This window comes from Culicoides brevitarsis, chromosome 1 (assembly GCF_036172545.1).
Source record: "Culicoides brevitarsis isolate CSIRO-B50_1 chromosome 1, AGI_CSIRO_Cbre_v1, whole genome shotgun sequence".
NCBI classification, from domain to species: domain Eukaryota; kingdom Metazoa; phylum Arthropoda; class Insecta; order Diptera; family Ceratopogonidae; genus Culicoides; species Culicoides brevitarsis.
Genome location: NC_087085.1, coordinates 23,002,358 through 23,020,361, shown reverse-complemented (window position 1 = coordinate 23,020,361; position 18,004 = coordinate 23,002,358). Strand labels below are relative to the sequence as shown.

Below are 18,004 nucleotides of genomic sequence, written 5' to 3'. Positions count from 1 at the left end.
CTATTTGTTCATATTTATATTCTATATTTATGTTTTTAATTTAATGTATTGTAGCAAATCAAATATGCATTTCTTCTATATGTATATATATTATGAAAATAAGTATTAACAAATTTCATACAGCTTTTATTCGATGTGGACACCAAGCAAAACTAATCAAAAATATATTTATTTGATAAGCATAATCTTGTGGTTTTCTAAAATAATTTTATTGACACCGTAGATAATTTAGTTTTTATTTGATTTTGGTGATATTAATCTATATAGGGGAAGACGGGGCACATTCATAACACTTTTGCAGAACGCGCTTGGCATGTAGAAAAATAAATAATTTTCGAGATCTTCTTCATGGATGTGTTAGCTACATTAGTTTACTTTATTTTGGCGCAAGATTTGATCGATTATGACCATCAGTAAGGAAGTTATGATCGTTTGAGTAAAAGAAGTCATTTTTATGAATGTGCCCCAACCCTGGGGTAGATTCATAAATGGCCTGGGGTACATTCATAAACTATGGTTTTACTTCAAGGAAGTAATTTTTTTGAAATGTGTTTATGGTCTACGATCCTCAGCAGATTTTTTCGTGATATTTTTTTTTCCAGATATCCTTTTAGATATCTAGATATATTGAGTTTAGACTTCAAATTATTGTCTATTATGAGAGTATGCGAGAGCAATGGCGATTCAGATTGTTTTTAGCCTTTTTTGACATCTAAGTCCATTTTTCGTCAAATTCTTTGATTGTAAGTAGTTTTTCTCGAAAAAACTAACAAAATCCTATCAAAAAAATTTTGGATTCATACAATCGCCATATTGTGCCATGTACGTTATGAATGTACCCCGAAGCAAGATTTTGAAATGACGCTCTGTGTATGTCAAGATGCTTGAATATTTTTCAATTTTTTTTTCGGTAAATTTGTGAAAGACACTTTGTACTAACTATCTAAAATAACATTTCGAAATTATTCATGCTTTATAATGGACTTTTACATGATTTCCTAAGTAACAAAAATTAGATCAACGACACCAAAAAACACATTTTGCCGTTTTTCTCCAAAATGACAGTTTTTATCAAAAAAGTGTCTTCTGTGTATTTAAAGCACATGAAAAACTGCAACTTTTGTAGAACAACATTTTTTGATTCGGCCTTTCTAAATAGGAGAAAAATCAATTTATGAATGTACCCCAGTTATGAATGTGCCCCGTCTTCCCCTAAATGTATCACTTTCCAAATTATATATATATTTCAGACACAATAACAAGATATTAATTTAAGACTGTATCGAATTGGATTTCCATAGTTTGGTCTCGAATTAGAAAAACATCTTATTATTATGTAGCATAAATATGTGGTTTATGTCCACATAATACGCTGATTTTCAATGTAAAAAATATCCTCTTTGGGGGATTCGTATGCAAACAGGTAATATAAACCATACTATTTGTACTCACATTAAAAAACTTAAACATGAATTCTTATTTATAAGAGATTTTACTTATTTATTTACCTATGTTTGAAACTAATTTTCAGATTTCCACTTAAAAATGGAGATAAAGATGATAATAGCTTGCATGGTTTTTAAAATCATTTAAAATTTCACTTTGTGGAATTGTAAGCTTTGTCAATAAACGCCGGAAGTTGATCTTAGATTTTATTTTTTTATCCTAAGCAAGCGCCCTCAAAATTCACTCAAGTCTCCCAAGTCTCAATGGCTATAAATGCCAGATTTGAGACAAAAAAAAAGACTTGATCTTGATGTTCTTGGTGACTATAAACATGGATATGGATAACTAACATTTTTATTAATATCTATTAACTTACTACACGTGCAAAAACAGCTAAAAACAAATACCATAATGTAGAGAATGCTAAAATAAATTAAAAATCTCTTCTCTTAACGAAAATGGAAGTCAAATTCGTTCTTTCAACATTTTTGTTTCAAAATCTTATTTTTGAAAATTTTTAACTAATTTTGTATTGACTTTTTGTTTTATTTATTCCTTGCTCTTGATCGTAACAGGGGCGTAGCGACCTTAGAATTTGGGTGCGGCGATTTTAAAAAATGCGCCTTTTTGTAGTATATGTTCCATATACTACTTTGTTTTTACCGCACAAGGCCCATTTTGTGAAACGCCGGCCTAAAAACATCGAAAAATTGTCAGCATCAAATGCGGTAAGGTGCTACACGATAGTAAACTTTCCAAAGAATTCGAATTCAGGCATAAAATTTCCCGGCTTGAACAAAAAAATCTAGAGCCCTCAAAGTTGGGAAAAATGGCGAAAAAATTACATTTTTTGGGCCAAAAATTGCTTTTTCTCTTCGAAATTGCGCTTTTTCCGTTTTTGCGTCGCGTTGGATTGCCGCACTCGCCGCGCCGTTGTTACGCCTTTGTCGAGAAATAGTATTTTTTCAGTGTTTTATGTGTCTTTTTTAGTGATTGTAAATTTGGAAAATGCTTGGATCATCTTGGGTACAATATTCAGGATATTTTAAATTTAATTTTTATCTTATTTTTTAGGTATTATTCATTATTTCAAGAAAATTTTAAAACTTTAATTGAACAATTCAACTTTTAAAAACATTCAAATTTTTTAATGTTTCCTAATTTTTTAGTTTTTTTCCGTTTAACTTGAATGAATGTTTAACTAGAATGAATTTCATTCGTTTATAAAACGAATGACTTGATCGCATTTCAATGTGTTCAGTTCCATGATTTTTCATAAATTTTTCGAGTTTTTCCGAAGATTTTCATCAATTTTCATGTTACTCACGAGACTCCCCTGAACATTATAAAATTTTGAAATTTATCAAGATTTTCCATGAATTTTCCCGAAGTTTTCCACTAATTTTCATCGACAACATTTTCCAACGGAAAACTACAAAGGATAATTTTTTTAAATATGTTGTCAAATCTGTCATTTGCCAAACCTGCTAATTCAAACAAAATTAAAGTGGCACACCACACAGACAGACGGAAGGACGAACGACATCTGCATTTTTTTTCCATTGAAATCATTTTGAAGTAAAAATTGATATTTTCGAGACGACAAATAATCCTTTTTGAACAAAATTTTGAAAAAATAAACTTGAAATTTTGACCTCTTTTTCGCTAAATACACGGATTTTGTACATATTTTAAATATTTAAAATAAACATTTTTTAAAACTTCAGTTTCTGATTTTTATTATAATTTTATGGAAAAATTCCAAACCGCAATTTTGGTATTTTTTAGAAAGGAATGCACCATTTCATAAAAATAACTGTTGTTTATGATTGTGCCATAGGGTTTTATAAATGTACCCCCAGTTGAAACACATTCATAAAAATGATTTTTTTTTTCACTAAAACGGTCTTTTTACCGCATTTCGAAGAAAAAATGCGGTATTAAACTTGTCGTCCGTGTGTGTGTGTGTGTGTGTGTGTGTGTTCCGGTGTGCCCCAAGTTTTTTTTTGTAATTCTTAGTTTTTTGAGGACCCTGAAGGTCTGTGGGCAATCCTTGGATTGTAAGGTGTATGGAAATGTGAAAGAGTCATGAGGAGTATGAAAATGTGGAATATTTGAATTTCAATGGGAAAAGTCTAAAGATGATAAGAAATTCGGAAAATTTAAATGAGGAGTACAAAATTGTGAAATGAGAGATATGCAACATCGAAAAGCGGTATAGTATGTCGTTCTTTAGACGACTACTTCTCTATTTTTTTTATTTTTAAAAGCACAACAGGCCAAAGCCCTTGGCATTATTGTTTGGGGTAAAAAGCCATCGATTAAAGATCTCCGACATAAAAATCCATCTTCGCAATTAAAATAATAAATAATACATAAACAAAAAAGTAAATACAATAAATTCTCGGTATCTAAACTGTTTTGAGGAATACCACCTAATCCCCAATCGTCTGATGTTGCCAGTCCATTTTTTTGAATTTATTTCTTGAAACTCCGAAGCTTTAATGTTCCTCCAGGTCCTGAGAAACTGTCAAGGAAAATGGTTTATTCACTCTCTCTCTACCTTTAGCTTTATTTTCCCATTAATTTTTAATTCAAATTATTTATCATGAACTGTTGAAATCCATCTATTTGATTTGGTTGTGTTTTGTCTCTACCGGCCACTACCTGTCGTAGAAACCCACGATGAATCCCATTGTCGCTGTAGAACCTGTGGTGGGATGTCACATACACGGGTGTTGGTCTGTAACTCTCTACCTGACTCACATGATGTTCTTCTGCCAGTAAGTGATGACTTCTACGCGGTGCACTTCTTTATCGATAATTATTATATCCTGTCGTCACTAACTTCATATCGGCATCAAACGGGGTGCGCGTTGTATGGAGTTGTTGACGGTATTTTTAGGCGAGAGAATTATCGACGGTCCCAGCTATGAAATGTTCCATGCAGTTTGTTGTTTACTTTGTTTCGCGCTCATACAACCGACAGGGTGAAAACTATGGCAGTCTTAAAATAGGAGCTGTTAACAAATCTCTATTAACCTTATCCAAAAAGGCAGAGTTCTCGAAAGTTATGACCATTTTATTTTTCATTGACATTTTCCAAGGTAACTTCCATAACTTGCACTACAACTTTAACATTTCTGCTACGAGAAGATTTTAAACATATGGGCAATTCTTTGAACAGCGTAGTACTTTTGGAAATGAGGTGCTCCGATTTTTCTGAAACTTTGTGAGTTGAAAGTACTTGAAAAAAGAAGAAAAACTGCGGTATCAGAATTTTCATTTTCCGCGAATTTCCCGAGATATTGGGAAAATAAGCTCAAAACGGGGTGTCTCATAACTTCCGTTAGGATAAGGCTAGATTAAAAGTTGGGGTGTCGTTGGAAGCGTCTCGGCGAGTACTACAACTCATGGAAGAAACTTTTCCGAAAATAGTGAAAATTCCGTGAAAAATCGGGAAAACAAATTTTTGACCACGTGGTTAACGGTTTTTTCGAAATCGCCCATCATCGCCCATTGTCTCAAAAGATAGCATTTTTAAAACCCTACAAGATGGTATAATTCGATTTTTTAATCTAGCCCTTAATCTAGCCTTATCCTAACGGAAGTTATGAGACACCCCGTTTTGAGCTTATTTTCCCAATATCTCGGGAAATTCGTGGAAATTGAAAATTCTGGTACCGCAGTTTTTCTTCTTTTATTAAGTACTTTCAACTCACAAAGTTTCAGAAAATTCGGAGCACCTCATTTCCAAAAGTACTACGCTGTTCAAAGAATTGCCCATATTTAAAAAAAAATTATTGATTTTGGTAATTTACAGTCACAATAATGTGAATTTTTTCACAAAAAATTGAGATGCTTTTGACTCTTGAGGTCTAATGCGCCAGGCTAATCAAAAAATCATGTAATTCATTTAAAAGGCATACAATTTCAAAAAATAGAGAAAGTAGTCGTCTAAAGAACGACATACTAAACCACATTTCGATGTTGCATATGTATCTTTGCTTTTCGTACTCCTTATTCCAAATTTTCGTACTCCTCATTTCACATTTTCATACTCCTCATTTCACATTTTAATACTCCTCATTTCACATTTTCAAACCCCTTATTTCACATCTTCGTACACCTCATTTCACATTTTCACACCCCTCATTTCACATTTTTGTGCTCCTTATTTCACATTTCCTAACTCCTCATTTCACTTTTTCGAACTCCTCATTTCACATTTTTGTACAATTCACAACTTAAGGGACGCCCACACAACTATTTAGCCCAATTGAGAGCTATTGGGAACAATTGGGAACACTTGGGAACAATTGGGAACAAAAAAAAAATTTGAGGCACAGGTGACACACACACACGTCAGTGTGACTGGTTGATTTTTACAGATATTATGATAGGAAAACGAATGACCCAATTTTTTCATCAAAAATGTACATTTTTTTAAATTTTGAGGTCCGATTCATTGTTTAACGTACCAAGTGTTATATATCATTGGAAAGGGTATAAATTTTGCAATATTTTAAAAAAACATCCAATTCAAGTTAGACTGATTTTTACAAGAGTTAAGTCCAAAAATTTTCAAATTTCGACCAAAAATCAATGTTTTTTCTCATTTCAACACAAAATTTCTTGGATAACTGCCTAAATGTTGTATGTTTTTGAAAATAGATATAATTTTTTGTCTAATAAAAAAAATCCTGATGAGAATTGGTTGATTATTTGGGATGCTGTTGTATGAAAAACACGATAAAAAAATGTACATTTTTTCCTATCCGTAAAAATCAACCAAACCACTTGGTTGTTTTTTTGAAATTGTAATGATTTTTATGCCATTCTAAATGAACTACATGATTTTTTGATTAGCCTGGCGCATTAGATCTCAAAAGTCATAAATATCTCAATTGTTTGTGAAAAATTCACATTTTTGTGACTAAACTACAGTTATGATTGCGAGTCTTAACACGACGATTTCTGAACGAAGACTGAACTTTTTTTCTCGATTCTTTAATATTGAGCTGACATATTGTTTACTTAATGCTAAATTTATCTAAGAAAGGGACGAAGTGTGACTTCCGGACCTTAATCTATCCGAACATATGCAAATAACATTTCAGGCCAAATTCTCTAAATGATATTTGTTCATCCAAGTTGCTTATCTCTAACAATATTCTTATGCATCTATGTTCCCATAACTCTACCATAACTCCCTTAAAAATTGACCAAAATCAATAAATTTTTTTTTTATTTTTTCGTAGCAGAAATTTTGAAGTTGTAGTGCAAGTTGGATATTACTTTAAAGAATGTCAATGAAAACCATTAAAAACTTCAATATGTGACTTTTGAAAACTCTGCCTTTTTGGATAAGGTCACTATTTTTGTTCCACAGTGATTTCGTTTAGTAGCCGACAAATCCACGTAACGGGTTCATGTTGTCCGTAATTTGTTCTTTTAAAGGGAAAGACAAAGTCTTTTAGAGCTGCGTGCTGACTCTCTATTTATCCTTAACAATCATCATGCTGGCAACTTTCCTTTACATAGTTGTTACAGTCGTATTCTGGCATCAAATCTTGATTCACCGTCTTCCCCAAAGCACCTGGTGTATCTGCGCTGCACCGGTTCGATACATCTTGAGTATTATTGCAAGTATGGCATCCATACAGGTGATGCATATTCGACGTGGGAGCGTACATGTGCAGAGAAGACCGAGCGTAAAGCAACTGAATCTTTGAAGTCAACGCAGGTCCTTCACACAAATCCCAACATTTGCATGCCTTTTGCTGATGTGGATGACTCGTTTTTGCGGAAAGTGCTCTTTGGTTAGAAGTATACTCCCAGATCATTGAATTCATCGACACTTTGAAGAACATAATCCATCAGTCGGTAGTAGGAAAATTTTTATCTTTATACATATAAAGAATTTAGTTTAAATACCTATGTACTAAAATTTGAACATTTTCTTACATTTTAGACACTCAATAGTAGTTATCCTACTTAGGAATTTTAAAAAAATATTAGGTGAGTGGAAACCGAAAACTAACTATTGAAAACCGACTATTGAATTGTAAGTATTTAATTAAAAATTCATGTTTGAATCAAACATTTTTTATTCATTAGCTAACAGAATTAGTTTTAGATACATTGTTTTTAACAGTCAAAGTCTTAAGTTTATTTAGTTGATTAACTCTTGTATTCTTTGTAGCAGACCATATTGGGGGTTTTAATGTGTTAAGATGTACTTTTGTCCTTACTTTTGCCTTTGTACTCTCAGTCATTTTTTCCGATATTGACATTTTATCTAAACTCTTGTTTAACGATTTTATGTTTAAATTAACCGTTTGAGAAAAAGTGTCTGTTGATGGTATTGAATGTTTACCATATAACTTGAGGTTTCTTGGTGATTTAGGATTGTTGTTCATTGTATCTTTGATTTTTTTTTTCATGTAGTTACAAGTTGGTTGAAATTTTGTTTCTTTTGTCATTTTATTTAATTTACTTTTACATTTTGTGGTTTCGATATTTGAAGATAATTTATCGATAACAATTTTGGCATCGTTGTTTTCCGAAAACATTTTTTCGTGTTTATTTTCTGAATTAAGAAAATCAAGATTACTATTGTCACCATTTAAACTACTTTCTACAATATTTAAACTGGTATCACAAGAAGAATCAATATCCGAAAAGCTTTCAATTTTTTCAACGCCACTAATGGATATTACACCCTCTGCCATCTTAATTACATATGCATCTTTTCCATGTTGGGATTTTCTCTTATCATTTTCAAGCTTTTCACTTACTTTGCCTAAAGTATGAGCCACATTATGAATCGAATTATTTGCCTCTTTTGTTATTTCAATTAAACTCAATGGCTCGGACTCACTTGTGTCGCATAACAAAATGTTATCATCTGTTGCATCTTCAATCGGTTTTTTGCATTGCATACTTTTTTTATGACGTCTAGTTCTAAAACTACTACGTAAACGTTCACCAGACTCTGTAAAATCAAGGCTGATAAGATGTGATTTAGGAGTTACGTATAAAAGTGATGATTCTTCTGAAGTATTGTCTCCATCTATTTCATTTTGTTTTGAGTTATTTTTTAATTTTGAATAGTTTGTTGGTAAATCTAAATTATTGTTTAGCACATATTTTTGGACTTCTGACAAGCCAGCTTTACAATTTGTTAACATGTCGAGCCAAGTCTCGATTGTACTGAATGGAGGTCTGTAAAATTCCATTAAGTAATTTTTAAACCTGTTTTAATCAAAATTTTATCAAGTTACATACCTCTTGTCAGGATTTAAGTCACAGCATACAAAAGCAATCAAATAAAAAGATTCTGGACAGTCATTACAAAACTTTTCTATAAATTTCTCATGATTCAATCCAAAATCTGATGATCTTGGTAAGTAATCAGGATCAGCTGATGTCCTAGTAAAATTAAATATGTAGGAAATTATTCATTAAAAATAGATGAAACTTACCTTCCAATAAGCTCACAAATCACAATACCAAAAGAAAATACATCCACTTTTTCATCATATTTGTTTCCTTTCATCATTTCTGGTGCCATCCTATGAAATAAATTATTAAATTTTCATCGATGTTTTGATGAGGTTTGTTTTTTTTATATTTTCCGTAGATATTGGGTGAATTCAGTACACTCATCGCTTCCATCATGATTTTTTTCCGATAAATTTTTTCCATCATAATTGAGTTTTTTGAAGAAGATTTTTGACTTTTATGATATATTTTTTTACGATTTATATTTCGATATGTTTGGATAAAACGAACAATCCATCTTATAAAACTTGAACCCGTTCGATGAAAAAAATTTTGGAAAAAATCATTGATGTCCATCGATGAGCAATCTTGAATGCACCTATTGTTTTAGATATTTAACGTTGCTTACTAGATTCCCTAAACATGTTAAAATGTTAAATTTTTCATCAACCGATCGTATCGTAACATATATGTAAAAGAACACATTTTCAACTAGAGGGTAGTTAAAATTTATTTTGTGTCGGAAAAATTTTTTAAAAATAAATTTGAAATGCGCTAAAAATTACCAGTAGGGATTTCCAACTATCGTGTATCTTTGTTTTCGTTGTCTATAATTTTTTCTTTCTTGTGTTTTAGCTAATAATTTTGACGTTGTTTTGAATCGTGGTGGTTGAGAAATTATACGTGCTAGTCCAAAGTCTGCAACGATAACGGTCATATCTTCTCTCACCAAGCAATTAAAGGAGTTTAAGTCTCTATGTATTATGTTTCTGTTATGAAGAAAATTCATTCCAGTTGCAATATCTTTAGTAAATGAAACCCTTTGAGCATATGGCAATGATATATTTTGATTATGAATTATTTCATTCAAAGTTCTTGGAACAAACTCGGTTATCAAATGCAATTTTGAGTTTTTATACAAAACACCAATGAATCGCAAAACGTTTGGATGACTTAGTGATTTTAATACTGCAACTTCCTTCAAAAAGTTTTTTTGGGCCTCTTCATCGACCCTAAAAATATAAGAACAGCTTATTCCCCAATAAGTTTTTAACATATTTTCATTCAATGTCAATCACCTGTACAATTCTTTGAGAACCATTACTTCTCCACTGATTTTTTCCGTTATTTTGTACACTTGTCCTATTGTATCATTTTATAAGAATTTATTATAAATATTATTATTGATAAAAAAAATATATTTTACCAAAAAATCCTTTTCCAAGTAACTCGCCTTGTACCAAATCAGATGCACGAAAAATCTTCTGAGCTTTATTTTCAATGCGAAACGATTTTGCTCTGGATAAGTCAAATAATTGATTTGTCGGACTTGTAGATCCTAATAATGTTGACATACTAGAACTTCGTTCTTTGTTTTTGATATTAGCTATTTATAAATATTCAATTTGATTGAAGAATAAATGAAATAACAATAAAAATCAAACCTTTATGTCGGTTTTTCCCAGAGATTACATTTTTACTTTCCGTTTTCTTTTTGAATATCCTTTCAATTTGTTTTATGTTACACTGACCGCCTTCAATTATTTTGTTTGGTTGATGTTCTAAAGTAAGCTTCATAAAAAAATAATTAATTTTACAAAAATTAAATTATAATTGATATATGTACAATTTTTGCTTACCTGTACAATTTTCTCTGAGCCATTAACCATATTAGATATCGAATCAATAGATGTATTTTTAATGGGTATTCCATTAATCTCCAACAGTTTATCACCAATATGTTTTTGGTTAAGGTTAAGATTTTCATCAATTCTAAAATGAAAAAAACTATAAAAGTAAATTATATGAAAATATTTGTGCATTGCAATTTTACTGAGATATTTTTATGTTTGACTTTAAAGACTTCTTGTCAGTGGTTTTAGTATGTCCTTGTTCCACACAAAGTTGAATAGGTAGCATGTTGTTTTGCTGTATCTTTACTTTTATGAAGTGTATTGTATGTGCATTAAATTGTGATGTATCAGCTTTTTCTTCAAAACACTTCCTGTCATATATGTTTGTTCTTTCAACTAAAATATATTCTTCTTCATCTCCAATTAACTCTTCACAAAAACAACAAGCAAAACATTCAGGATGAAATTTGTGACAGTCTGCAGCCATGAAAGGTCCTGATAAAACCTGTAAATGAAGTTTTAGAGATGACATTTGTTGCCATAACAGGTATTTTATTTACACTTGCCTCACCACACTGCTGACAATGATTTCTGTATAGCTCCAAGTAATCATTTCTACAAAGAATGATTTGTTTCTCTTTATTCTCGAAATACCAATCGCATAATGTAAGGTCACAAATGGAGCACCTAAACAGAAACTCATTTATTTACGTGATAGTACAAAATTATAAGCTTTTATTAACCGAAAACAGTCCTCATGCCAATATTGTTTAAGTGCTAGTCGAATATTACAATTCTTTGTTGAAATTTTGTTCAAGCATCCGCCACAAAATGCATCTAAAAGTAAATAAACATATATTAATTTGTAATCCTACGCAATAAAAAAAATAGTAGTAAGTGCAGAAGCACATGAATTTATTTTGCTTTATTCTAAGATAAAAACATAATCAACCATTTTCTTTTTAAAATTATTGTAATCACCCCTGTAGAAATTCATATTTTTTCTGTATAAATTCATTAAAAATGATATTGCTCACCGAAATTATTAGGTATATCCATGTTACCATTTATTTGTTTTGTTTTTTTTATCACATCTCGCAGAAAATATGCGACACGTATTAAATATGTCCGTTTGTTTCTCAGTCTGTTTTATTTAAATTTGGTAATATTCCACCCGAAACTTAATTACAAAAAAAATATAAACGTTCAATATTCATCACCTAAATAATCGAATTTTTTTTGAATTAATTTTTTTTGGTAAAAAACGATTCCAACTTACTTAAAATGCGCTCAACTTATGGCTTTTCTTCGCTGGTTTTTTGTTTATCCCATTATATATTTTATATGTTACTGCATTGCTTGCTAGGATTTATGCATTAGCTAAACGCAAAAAAAGAGAAGTATCTATCCGAACTATATTTATTCATATTTGTAATACTTCTTTTAATCTAATCTAATACTTCTTCTCTATTTAGTCTAACAATTTCATCAAACTAACAAACTACTAAAGGTATATACAAAAAAGAAATTAATTTATTAAAATAGAAATTTCGCATTCATAATAAACAAAAAGCCTTATTATGAATACATATTTGAAAATCAAACTTATAGTTTACGTCAATGAATTATCAAAAAATCGATTTTTCTCTATTCTCTAGTATTCAACAAATTATTTTTCACCGTTGAAAAATATTATTAAATTGACTGTTTTCAACGACGAAAAATCTGTAAAACGAAAAAAAAATTGAAAATTTCGATATTAAAGTTGTTTTTCAGAAACGTTATTCTGCTGCTTTATTGATTTCAAAATGAGTGTTATCGACAACCACCATGGTGATCTACTAGATGAAAATTTGGAAATCACAAATAATCGAGCTATATCTCCCGAAGATGTTTTAAGCTTAAATAAATATACAGAGTCCTTTTTGTGTACCTCAAGTGCAAACATTTACGAAATTGATTTTACTAGATTTAAAATACGAGACTTTCAAACAGGAGATGTATTGTTTGAAATAGCTAAGCCTCCGTTTGTACATACTTCAGATAAATATGATATAGACAATTCATCTGAAGAACCTGGTAAAATACATTCCTTTTAAATTAAAATAAACTATTTTTCGAGACATAATTGGGAAATTCTTTGAACTTGGTAGCACCTAATTGTAGAAATGAGGTTTTAAGTTTTCACCAAATTTTTTGAAATCAAAATATTTACATACGTAAAAAAGAAGAACTGTTTCATTAAAAAATAGATACTTGGAAATTGAGAAAACAAATTTAGACTACGTTTTTGCATCAAAGTTGATTTTTTTTTTCTCAAGATGTAATTCCAATCAAGACGATTTGAATAATACCGTAATGTAGAGAATGCTAAAAGAAATTAAAAATTTGTTCTCTTAACGAAAATGAAAGTCAAACTTTGTTCTCTTAACATTTGATTTTTATTTTGAAAATTTTTGACTGTAAGTTTTGAAATTTCAACTAATTTAGAATTTTTTATATATTTTATTTCAAAATTATCATTTCAGTTTTAAAAACATTTAAAAATACAACTAAAAATTGTTATTTTATAATTAAAAAAAGACAAAAATTTAAGAGAAATTGTATGCTCTTAACTTCAAAATTAGCCTTCTCTTAATTCATCTAAATTTTTCTGTTTCATTTGAATTTTAACGGTTTGTTTTTTCTCTTAGCATTCTCTACATTACATTAAATGATTTTTCTTAATTTGGATAAATCGGGTGCCTTGTTTTCTACAAGCTCTACACCAAGTTCAAAAAAATTGCCTCACTTAATTAATATATTATTTAGGACGATATATAAGATACCAATTTACTCCTCAATTTTTAAAATTGAAGACTGTAGGGGCCACAATTGAATTCTCTGTAGGAAAACAACCAGTACCTAATTTTAGGTATACCTTTCAAATAAAAAAAAACTATTTTGATAACTAAAACTAATTACAGAATGATAGAAAAATATTTTTTTAAAAATCATCTTCTTAAAACCTTTGACTTTGAATTCGGATTTTGTTGCCCCTTTTCAAAAAATACATGTGAACACATTTACGAGGTATGTAAATTACTAAAACACAAAAAAAAAACAATGATATAACTGAGCCTTTTTTAGTTTCCTGCTCTCCCACCTTATTTAGGTAAGAATTTAGACGAATGTTGCAAATGACAATTACTTTACCTCACATTTTAAATTCTACAAAGCCTTATATAATAATATTTTTTACAATAATTTAAAGTTCAGGAAATGATTGACTGCCCATATGAGACTCGATCAGATAGTTTTTATTTTGTTGACAACAAACTGTAAGCTAAGTTTTTAAAATTGGAATTTATCTAACTACCTATAATTTAAAAAAAAAAATTTCTAGAATAATGCACAACAAAGCAGATTACGCATACAACGGAAAAATAGATAAAATTAATTAAACATTGAATTTATCGTTTGATTACAATGCAATTGAAAAAGCCTTACTTGTGTGATTTTTTTAAAGAGCTAAAATTGCTTTTTATCATTTAAATATAAATTCAAGATTCTATCATATTTATTTACTGTTAAATTCACATTATTACATTAGAACACATTGTAATAAAGAAAAGAAAATTATAAAAATGTCTTTTGTCTAAAAAAGCTTTTAAAAATGTGTAAATTGGTATAGTTGTTTATGTGTAAGTTTCTACTTTTTAGAGAAGTTATCAACTTTAAAGAGTCAAAGATGCTGTCCAACATTTAAACCCAGTTACTTCCTAAGTTGTCAAAAATTTAATATTGACAAATAATGATTAGACTTTTAACGTTTCAGTACACTACATTAAAGTAACAAGAGATTGGCTTTTACATATGGTGCATTCCATTCTAAAAAATACCAAAATTACGGTTTTCATTTTTTCCCGATTTTTCCATAAAACAGTAATAGAAATGAAAAACTGAATAGTTTGTCGTGATGTCTATCAAAAAAGAAGAAATTTTTCCTTTTGCGAAATTTTTTTCTCCTTATTTTTCAAAATTTTATGACAGGTTTAAAATTTTTTATCGTACCTAAAATATGTGAAAAATCCGTGTAACAAACAAAAAGGTCAAAATTTCAAGTTTAGTATTTCAAAATTTTTGTTCACCAGGATTGTTTGTCATCTCGATTACATCAATTTATATTTTTTTTTGTGTTTTTAAAAAATTTTGAACCATTGAAAAAAATTTTTAAAATAAGGCGAAAATAAAGGTCGCCAAAGCAAAAATTTATTATTTTCGGATGGAAATCAAGATAAAACAATCAGATCTAAGTAAATTTAAAATACGGGATTTCGGTATTTTTTAGAATATACAAATCTACATATACACATTTTTGAGCGAATAGTTTCTTCTTAGACGAATTCATATTTTTATTTCTTGTAAAGAAATGATTTGATAAGTAAGTATTAAAATGAAACTTAAAATTATTTATATACTGACGCCGAGAATATTCGAATATTATTTTTTCTTGATTTTAATTAATTTTTGATCGCTTTCTTGCAATCGCGTCTTCCACAGCTTTTAACTGTTTTAACAACTCTTCTCGTCGATTGGACTTCTTTGATCCACTGGCTTTACCTTTTTCATCATTTACCATTGGAGACTTTTTTCTTGACATTTCAACTAAAAAATTAGTACCTATATTAATATTTGATTTAAAAAAAAAATAAAAACAAAAAATCTACCTTTTTTAGTCGCTATTTTTCTTTCATGTAATATTTTATCACGTGTTCGACCATGTTTCGCCGAGGAAGATTCATCAGAACTATCATCACTTGACTCAGATGATTCACTTGATTCTGACGATCCACTTGACTCAGAGGATTCCGAATTAGAGCTGCTTGATCGATCACGTTTTTTGTTAGAAACGGTTGTTCCTGTCGTTTTTCGTGGTGAGTGTATTTTACGTTTTGGCGATAAGCCACCTCTGAATCTACGGTCTGACGGAGGCGACGCTCTTCTGTCATAATGTTTGGGCGATGATATATTTGTTCTCAAAGCTACAAGGTTTTCGAAAACGACAATTATAGTATTTCGATAATCTAAGTAATAAATAATTACCCGGTGACACCGATCCGGTTTTCGGGCGTTTTTTGTAAGAAGAAACATTTCTGGTGTTATCCCTAGATTTGTGTCGAGAAAGACGTCTATGTTTTGTTGAGGAAGAAGAAGACTCAGATGATGAGTTGGAATTAGATGAGCTGTTGAAATAGTAAAACTTGAAATAAATAAATGAGCCCAAATTTAAAAAAAAATGTTTAACCTGGAACTGCTATAAGAAGAGTTACTGCTATAACTTCGGCGATCGCGTTTATTACCACCTCTCCTACCTCCTAATCAATTCAGATGAAAATTATTATAGTGAAACATAAAAACACACAATTCATTTTACTTACCAACTGTTGGTGCTGGAAGGTCCTTAGATCGCATCCAAGGATCACTCCATTGGTCTGCTTTTTGGACTATAACTTCTCTCATTGGTCTGTTTCTACGTTTTTCTGGATCATCGTAGTAAGATGATCTATGTGGTGGATTTATATCTCTATATCTTTGGACACGTCCAAATGAGTCTTCTTCAAGCGATGAACGTACCATTGGACGTCCAGGAGAGTATGCTTTATATGTAGGTGATAACTATTGTGAAAAATAAATGAAAACTAATAACATATAAATATATAAATTTTAACACAATTATTGTACCTCGGTTGGACCTCTGTCTCTAATGTAATAATTGTCCTTTTCTAATTCTTCTTGAGATAAAGACAAATTCATTTTTTTGTCTTCGAAATCAATATCTTGTTCCTTTCTTTTGCTAGCCTTGCGCATCATTTCCTTAGCAGTTCTAAGACCACGTTCCCATGCACTTTCGTTACCAACTTCAGCGGTTGGAGTAATAGGTGGCCTGGCATACGGACTAACACCGAAACTATGATGAGACGGTATGCCGAATGCTTGAGGTCGAGAATCACGAAACTCATTAAAATGAGGTGCAGGAACTGGCCGAACCATGTCAAACATTGTGTAATTTCCTTTATCAGTAACTCCCGGATGTAGAAAACGACAGCTCATTCCCCATGTACATTGTCCTCTTGTGTAAAATCTGCACACTGGTTTTGGTTCATTTTCTTCTGGACGTTTGCCATCTTCCTCAGATAATTCTCCTTCTTCTAGTTCTTCGCCTTCTTCGGGTTCAGAAAGCTCTATTTTCTTATCAGGGTCATCCTACAATACATATATATATATATATATATATATATATAGAGTAGTCATTTTTATTTAAATTAAAATTTACCTTGCTTGTAAGAATGTCATCCTTTTCATCATTGCATTCTCCTTCTTCTGCTTCAAAATCTAAAACATCCTCATCGGTCCTTTTTTCCTTTACATCATAACCATTAGAATTGTCCATTCCCTTAATTTCCTCCAGTTTTTTACGTAAATCTTTAGATTTCTCGTTTTCTAGTTTTTCAGTGTTGCTTTTTTCATCCGACTCAAGATCGCTTACATCACTAAGATCATTATGACTCATGTTCAGGCATTCGGCTTCATTTTCAGCAGTATTAGATACTTCTTCATTAGATTGGCTTGATCCTCTTGATGAAGGCTTACGGTTGCTCGATTTGAAAGAATCGTTTGACGATGTGTCTTCCGTTTCCATGTTAGCCACTGTATAATATGTATTATTAAAAAAGTAAAATATAACGAATTAATTGTTTCTCATAAATAACTGGAAAAATAGTTTATGATTCTTTTACTTTTTTTTTATACATTTCAGCTTATCAAAATTTTCAAAGCCACGTACATGTAAATATATGTAATTCACCCATCAATGACAATGTTCGCGTCTTACCTCTTCAATGAACTTCCAGTGTATCACAATTTTTATTTTATTCATTATTTATCAAGAATTATTAATTGTTGATATTACTTTAGTACCACAGTTTTCTTTTTTTTATTAATCTACTTAGATATGTACTTGGTTTATCACATTTATAGTTCTTCATTATATACTTAATTATATTGATCATTTGTGTTCATTTAACAGTTTTTGTATCATAGGTTTCTTTAGAACAAACACACATCAAGTTAAATATGTCTAAATACATAATGTGCACTTGTGATTGTTTTTTTTTCTTATTATAATTATCTTTTTAAGTGTAAAAAATGCTAAAACTGCATTTGACCTTTATTTTATCATCGATAAAGGTTTAATTGTTCTATCAAATTTATAAGTCAGTTATTCTACAAATAATAATATATCTTACCTTGTACTATGTAAATCTCAAACGTTATTTAGAAATTGATTTTATTGGGCGTTTATGATTATTTTTTGGCTAAAAAGCTTTTTCGGCAAAATTTACTAACAAAGATGCAAGGCTGTGAGTATCAGCGTT

General features: G+C 30.3%; 3 protein-coding genes across 7 annotated transcripts; 1 reads left to right on the top strand and 2 right to left on the bottom strand.

The window, feature by feature from the left end:
* Positions 1-7,548: 7,548 nt before the first annotated feature.
* LOC134833331 (LIM domain kinase 1) lies at positions 7,549-11,687 on the bottom strand. 3 transcript variants are annotated; one of them, XM_063847625.1, is made up of 12 exons: positions 11,624-11,687; positions 11,330-11,423; positions 11,153-11,273; positions 10,787-11,091; positions 10,593-10,725; positions 10,398-10,524; positions 10,160-10,339; positions 10,032-10,095; positions 9,519-9,965; positions 8,934-9,023; positions 8,737-8,880; positions 7,549-8,673 (listed from the first exon to the last, which is right to left on the bottom strand). In XM_063847625.1, the coding sequence occupies exons 1-12, from the start codon at positions 11,643-11,645 to the stop codon at positions 7,563-7,565; spliced, it is 2,838 nt and encodes a 945-aa protein (XP_063703695.1). In that variant the 5' UTR covers positions 11,646-11,687; the 3' UTR covers positions 7,549-7,562. The 3 variants fall into 3 exon arrangements, with proteins under 3 accessions (XP_063703695.1, XP_063703703.1, XP_063703712.1); XM_063847633.1 differs by lacking the exon at positions 11,624-11,687 and adding an exon at positions 11,568-11,585; XM_063847642.1 differs by lacking the exon at positions 11,624-11,687 and adding an exon at positions 11,539-11,582.
* Positions 11,688-11,979: 292 nt separating this feature from the next.
* On the top strand, positions 11,980-14,201 carry LOC134838080 (protein unc-119 homolog). The gene is made up of 7 exons (XM_063853530.1): positions 11,980-12,096; positions 12,352-12,665; positions 13,398-13,500; positions 13,553-13,658; positions 13,716-13,740; positions 13,840-13,906; positions 13,972-14,201. The coding sequence occupies exons 2-7, from the start codon at positions 12,395-12,397 to the stop codon at positions 14,027-14,029; spliced, it is 630 nt and encodes a 209-aa protein (XP_063709600.1). The 5' UTR covers positions 11,980-12,096; positions 12,352-12,394; the 3' UTR covers positions 14,030-14,201.
* Positions 14,150-18,000, bottom strand: LOC134838079 (zinc finger CCCH domain-containing protein 18). Of its 3 annotated transcripts, none has more exons than XM_063853527.1 (9): positions 17,876-17,992; positions 17,413-17,706; positions 16,903-17,276; positions 16,311-16,832; positions 16,007-16,244; positions 15,874-15,943; positions 15,672-15,811; positions 15,296-15,610; positions 14,150-15,233 (listed from the first exon to the last, which is right to left on the bottom strand). In XM_063853527.1, the coding sequence occupies exons 2-9, from the start codon at positions 17,435-17,437 to the stop codon at positions 15,085-15,087; spliced, it is 1,833 nt and encodes a 610-aa protein (XP_063709597.1). In that variant the 5' UTR covers positions 17,438-17,706; positions 17,876-17,992; the 3' UTR covers positions 14,150-15,084. The 3 variants fall into 3 exon arrangements, with proteins under 3 accessions (XP_063709597.1, XP_063709599.1, XP_063709598.1); XM_063853529.1 differs by having other exon boundaries at positions 14,151-15,233; positions 17,461-17,706; positions 17,876-17,991; XM_063853528.1 differs by lacking the exon at positions 17,413-17,706 and having other exon boundaries at positions 14,151-15,233; positions 17,876-18,000.
* Between the last annotated feature and the right edge of the window lie 4 nt (positions 18,001-18,004).

Coding starts and splice junctions, on each gene's coding strand:
- LOC134833331 (XM_063847625.1), bottom strand. CDS start 11,645: ATGGATATACCTAATAATTTCG. Junction 11,092..11,152: donor ATTGTCAGCAGTGTGGTGAG/GCAAGTGTAAAT, acceptor CTTCATTTACAG/GTTTTATCAGGACCTTTCAT. Junction 8,674..8,736: donor GACTTAAATCCTGACAAGAG/GTATGTAACTTG, acceptor GGAATTTTACAG/ACCTCCATTCAGTACAATCG.
- LOC134838080 (XM_063853530.1), top strand. CDS start 12,395: ATGAGTGTTATCGACAACCACCATGGTGATCTACTAGATGAAAATTTG. Junction 12,666..13,397: donor CAATTCATCTGAAGAACCTG/GTAAAATACATT, acceptor TATATTATTTAG/GACGATATATAAGATACCAA. Junction 13,659..13,715: donor CATGTGAACACATTTACGAG/GTATGTAAATTA, acceptor AGCCTTTTTTAG/TTTCCTGCTCTCCCACCTTA.
- LOC134838079 (XM_063853527.1), bottom strand. CDS start 17,437: ATGGGTGAATTACATATATTTACAT. Junction 16,833..16,902: donor ATGACATTCTTACAAGCAAG/GTAAATTTTAAT, acceptor TATGTATTGTAG/GATGACCCTGATAAGAAAAT. Junction 15,611..15,671: donor AACCGGATCGGTGTCACCGG/GTAATTATTTAT, acceptor AAAACCTTGTAG/CTTTGAGAACAAATATATCA.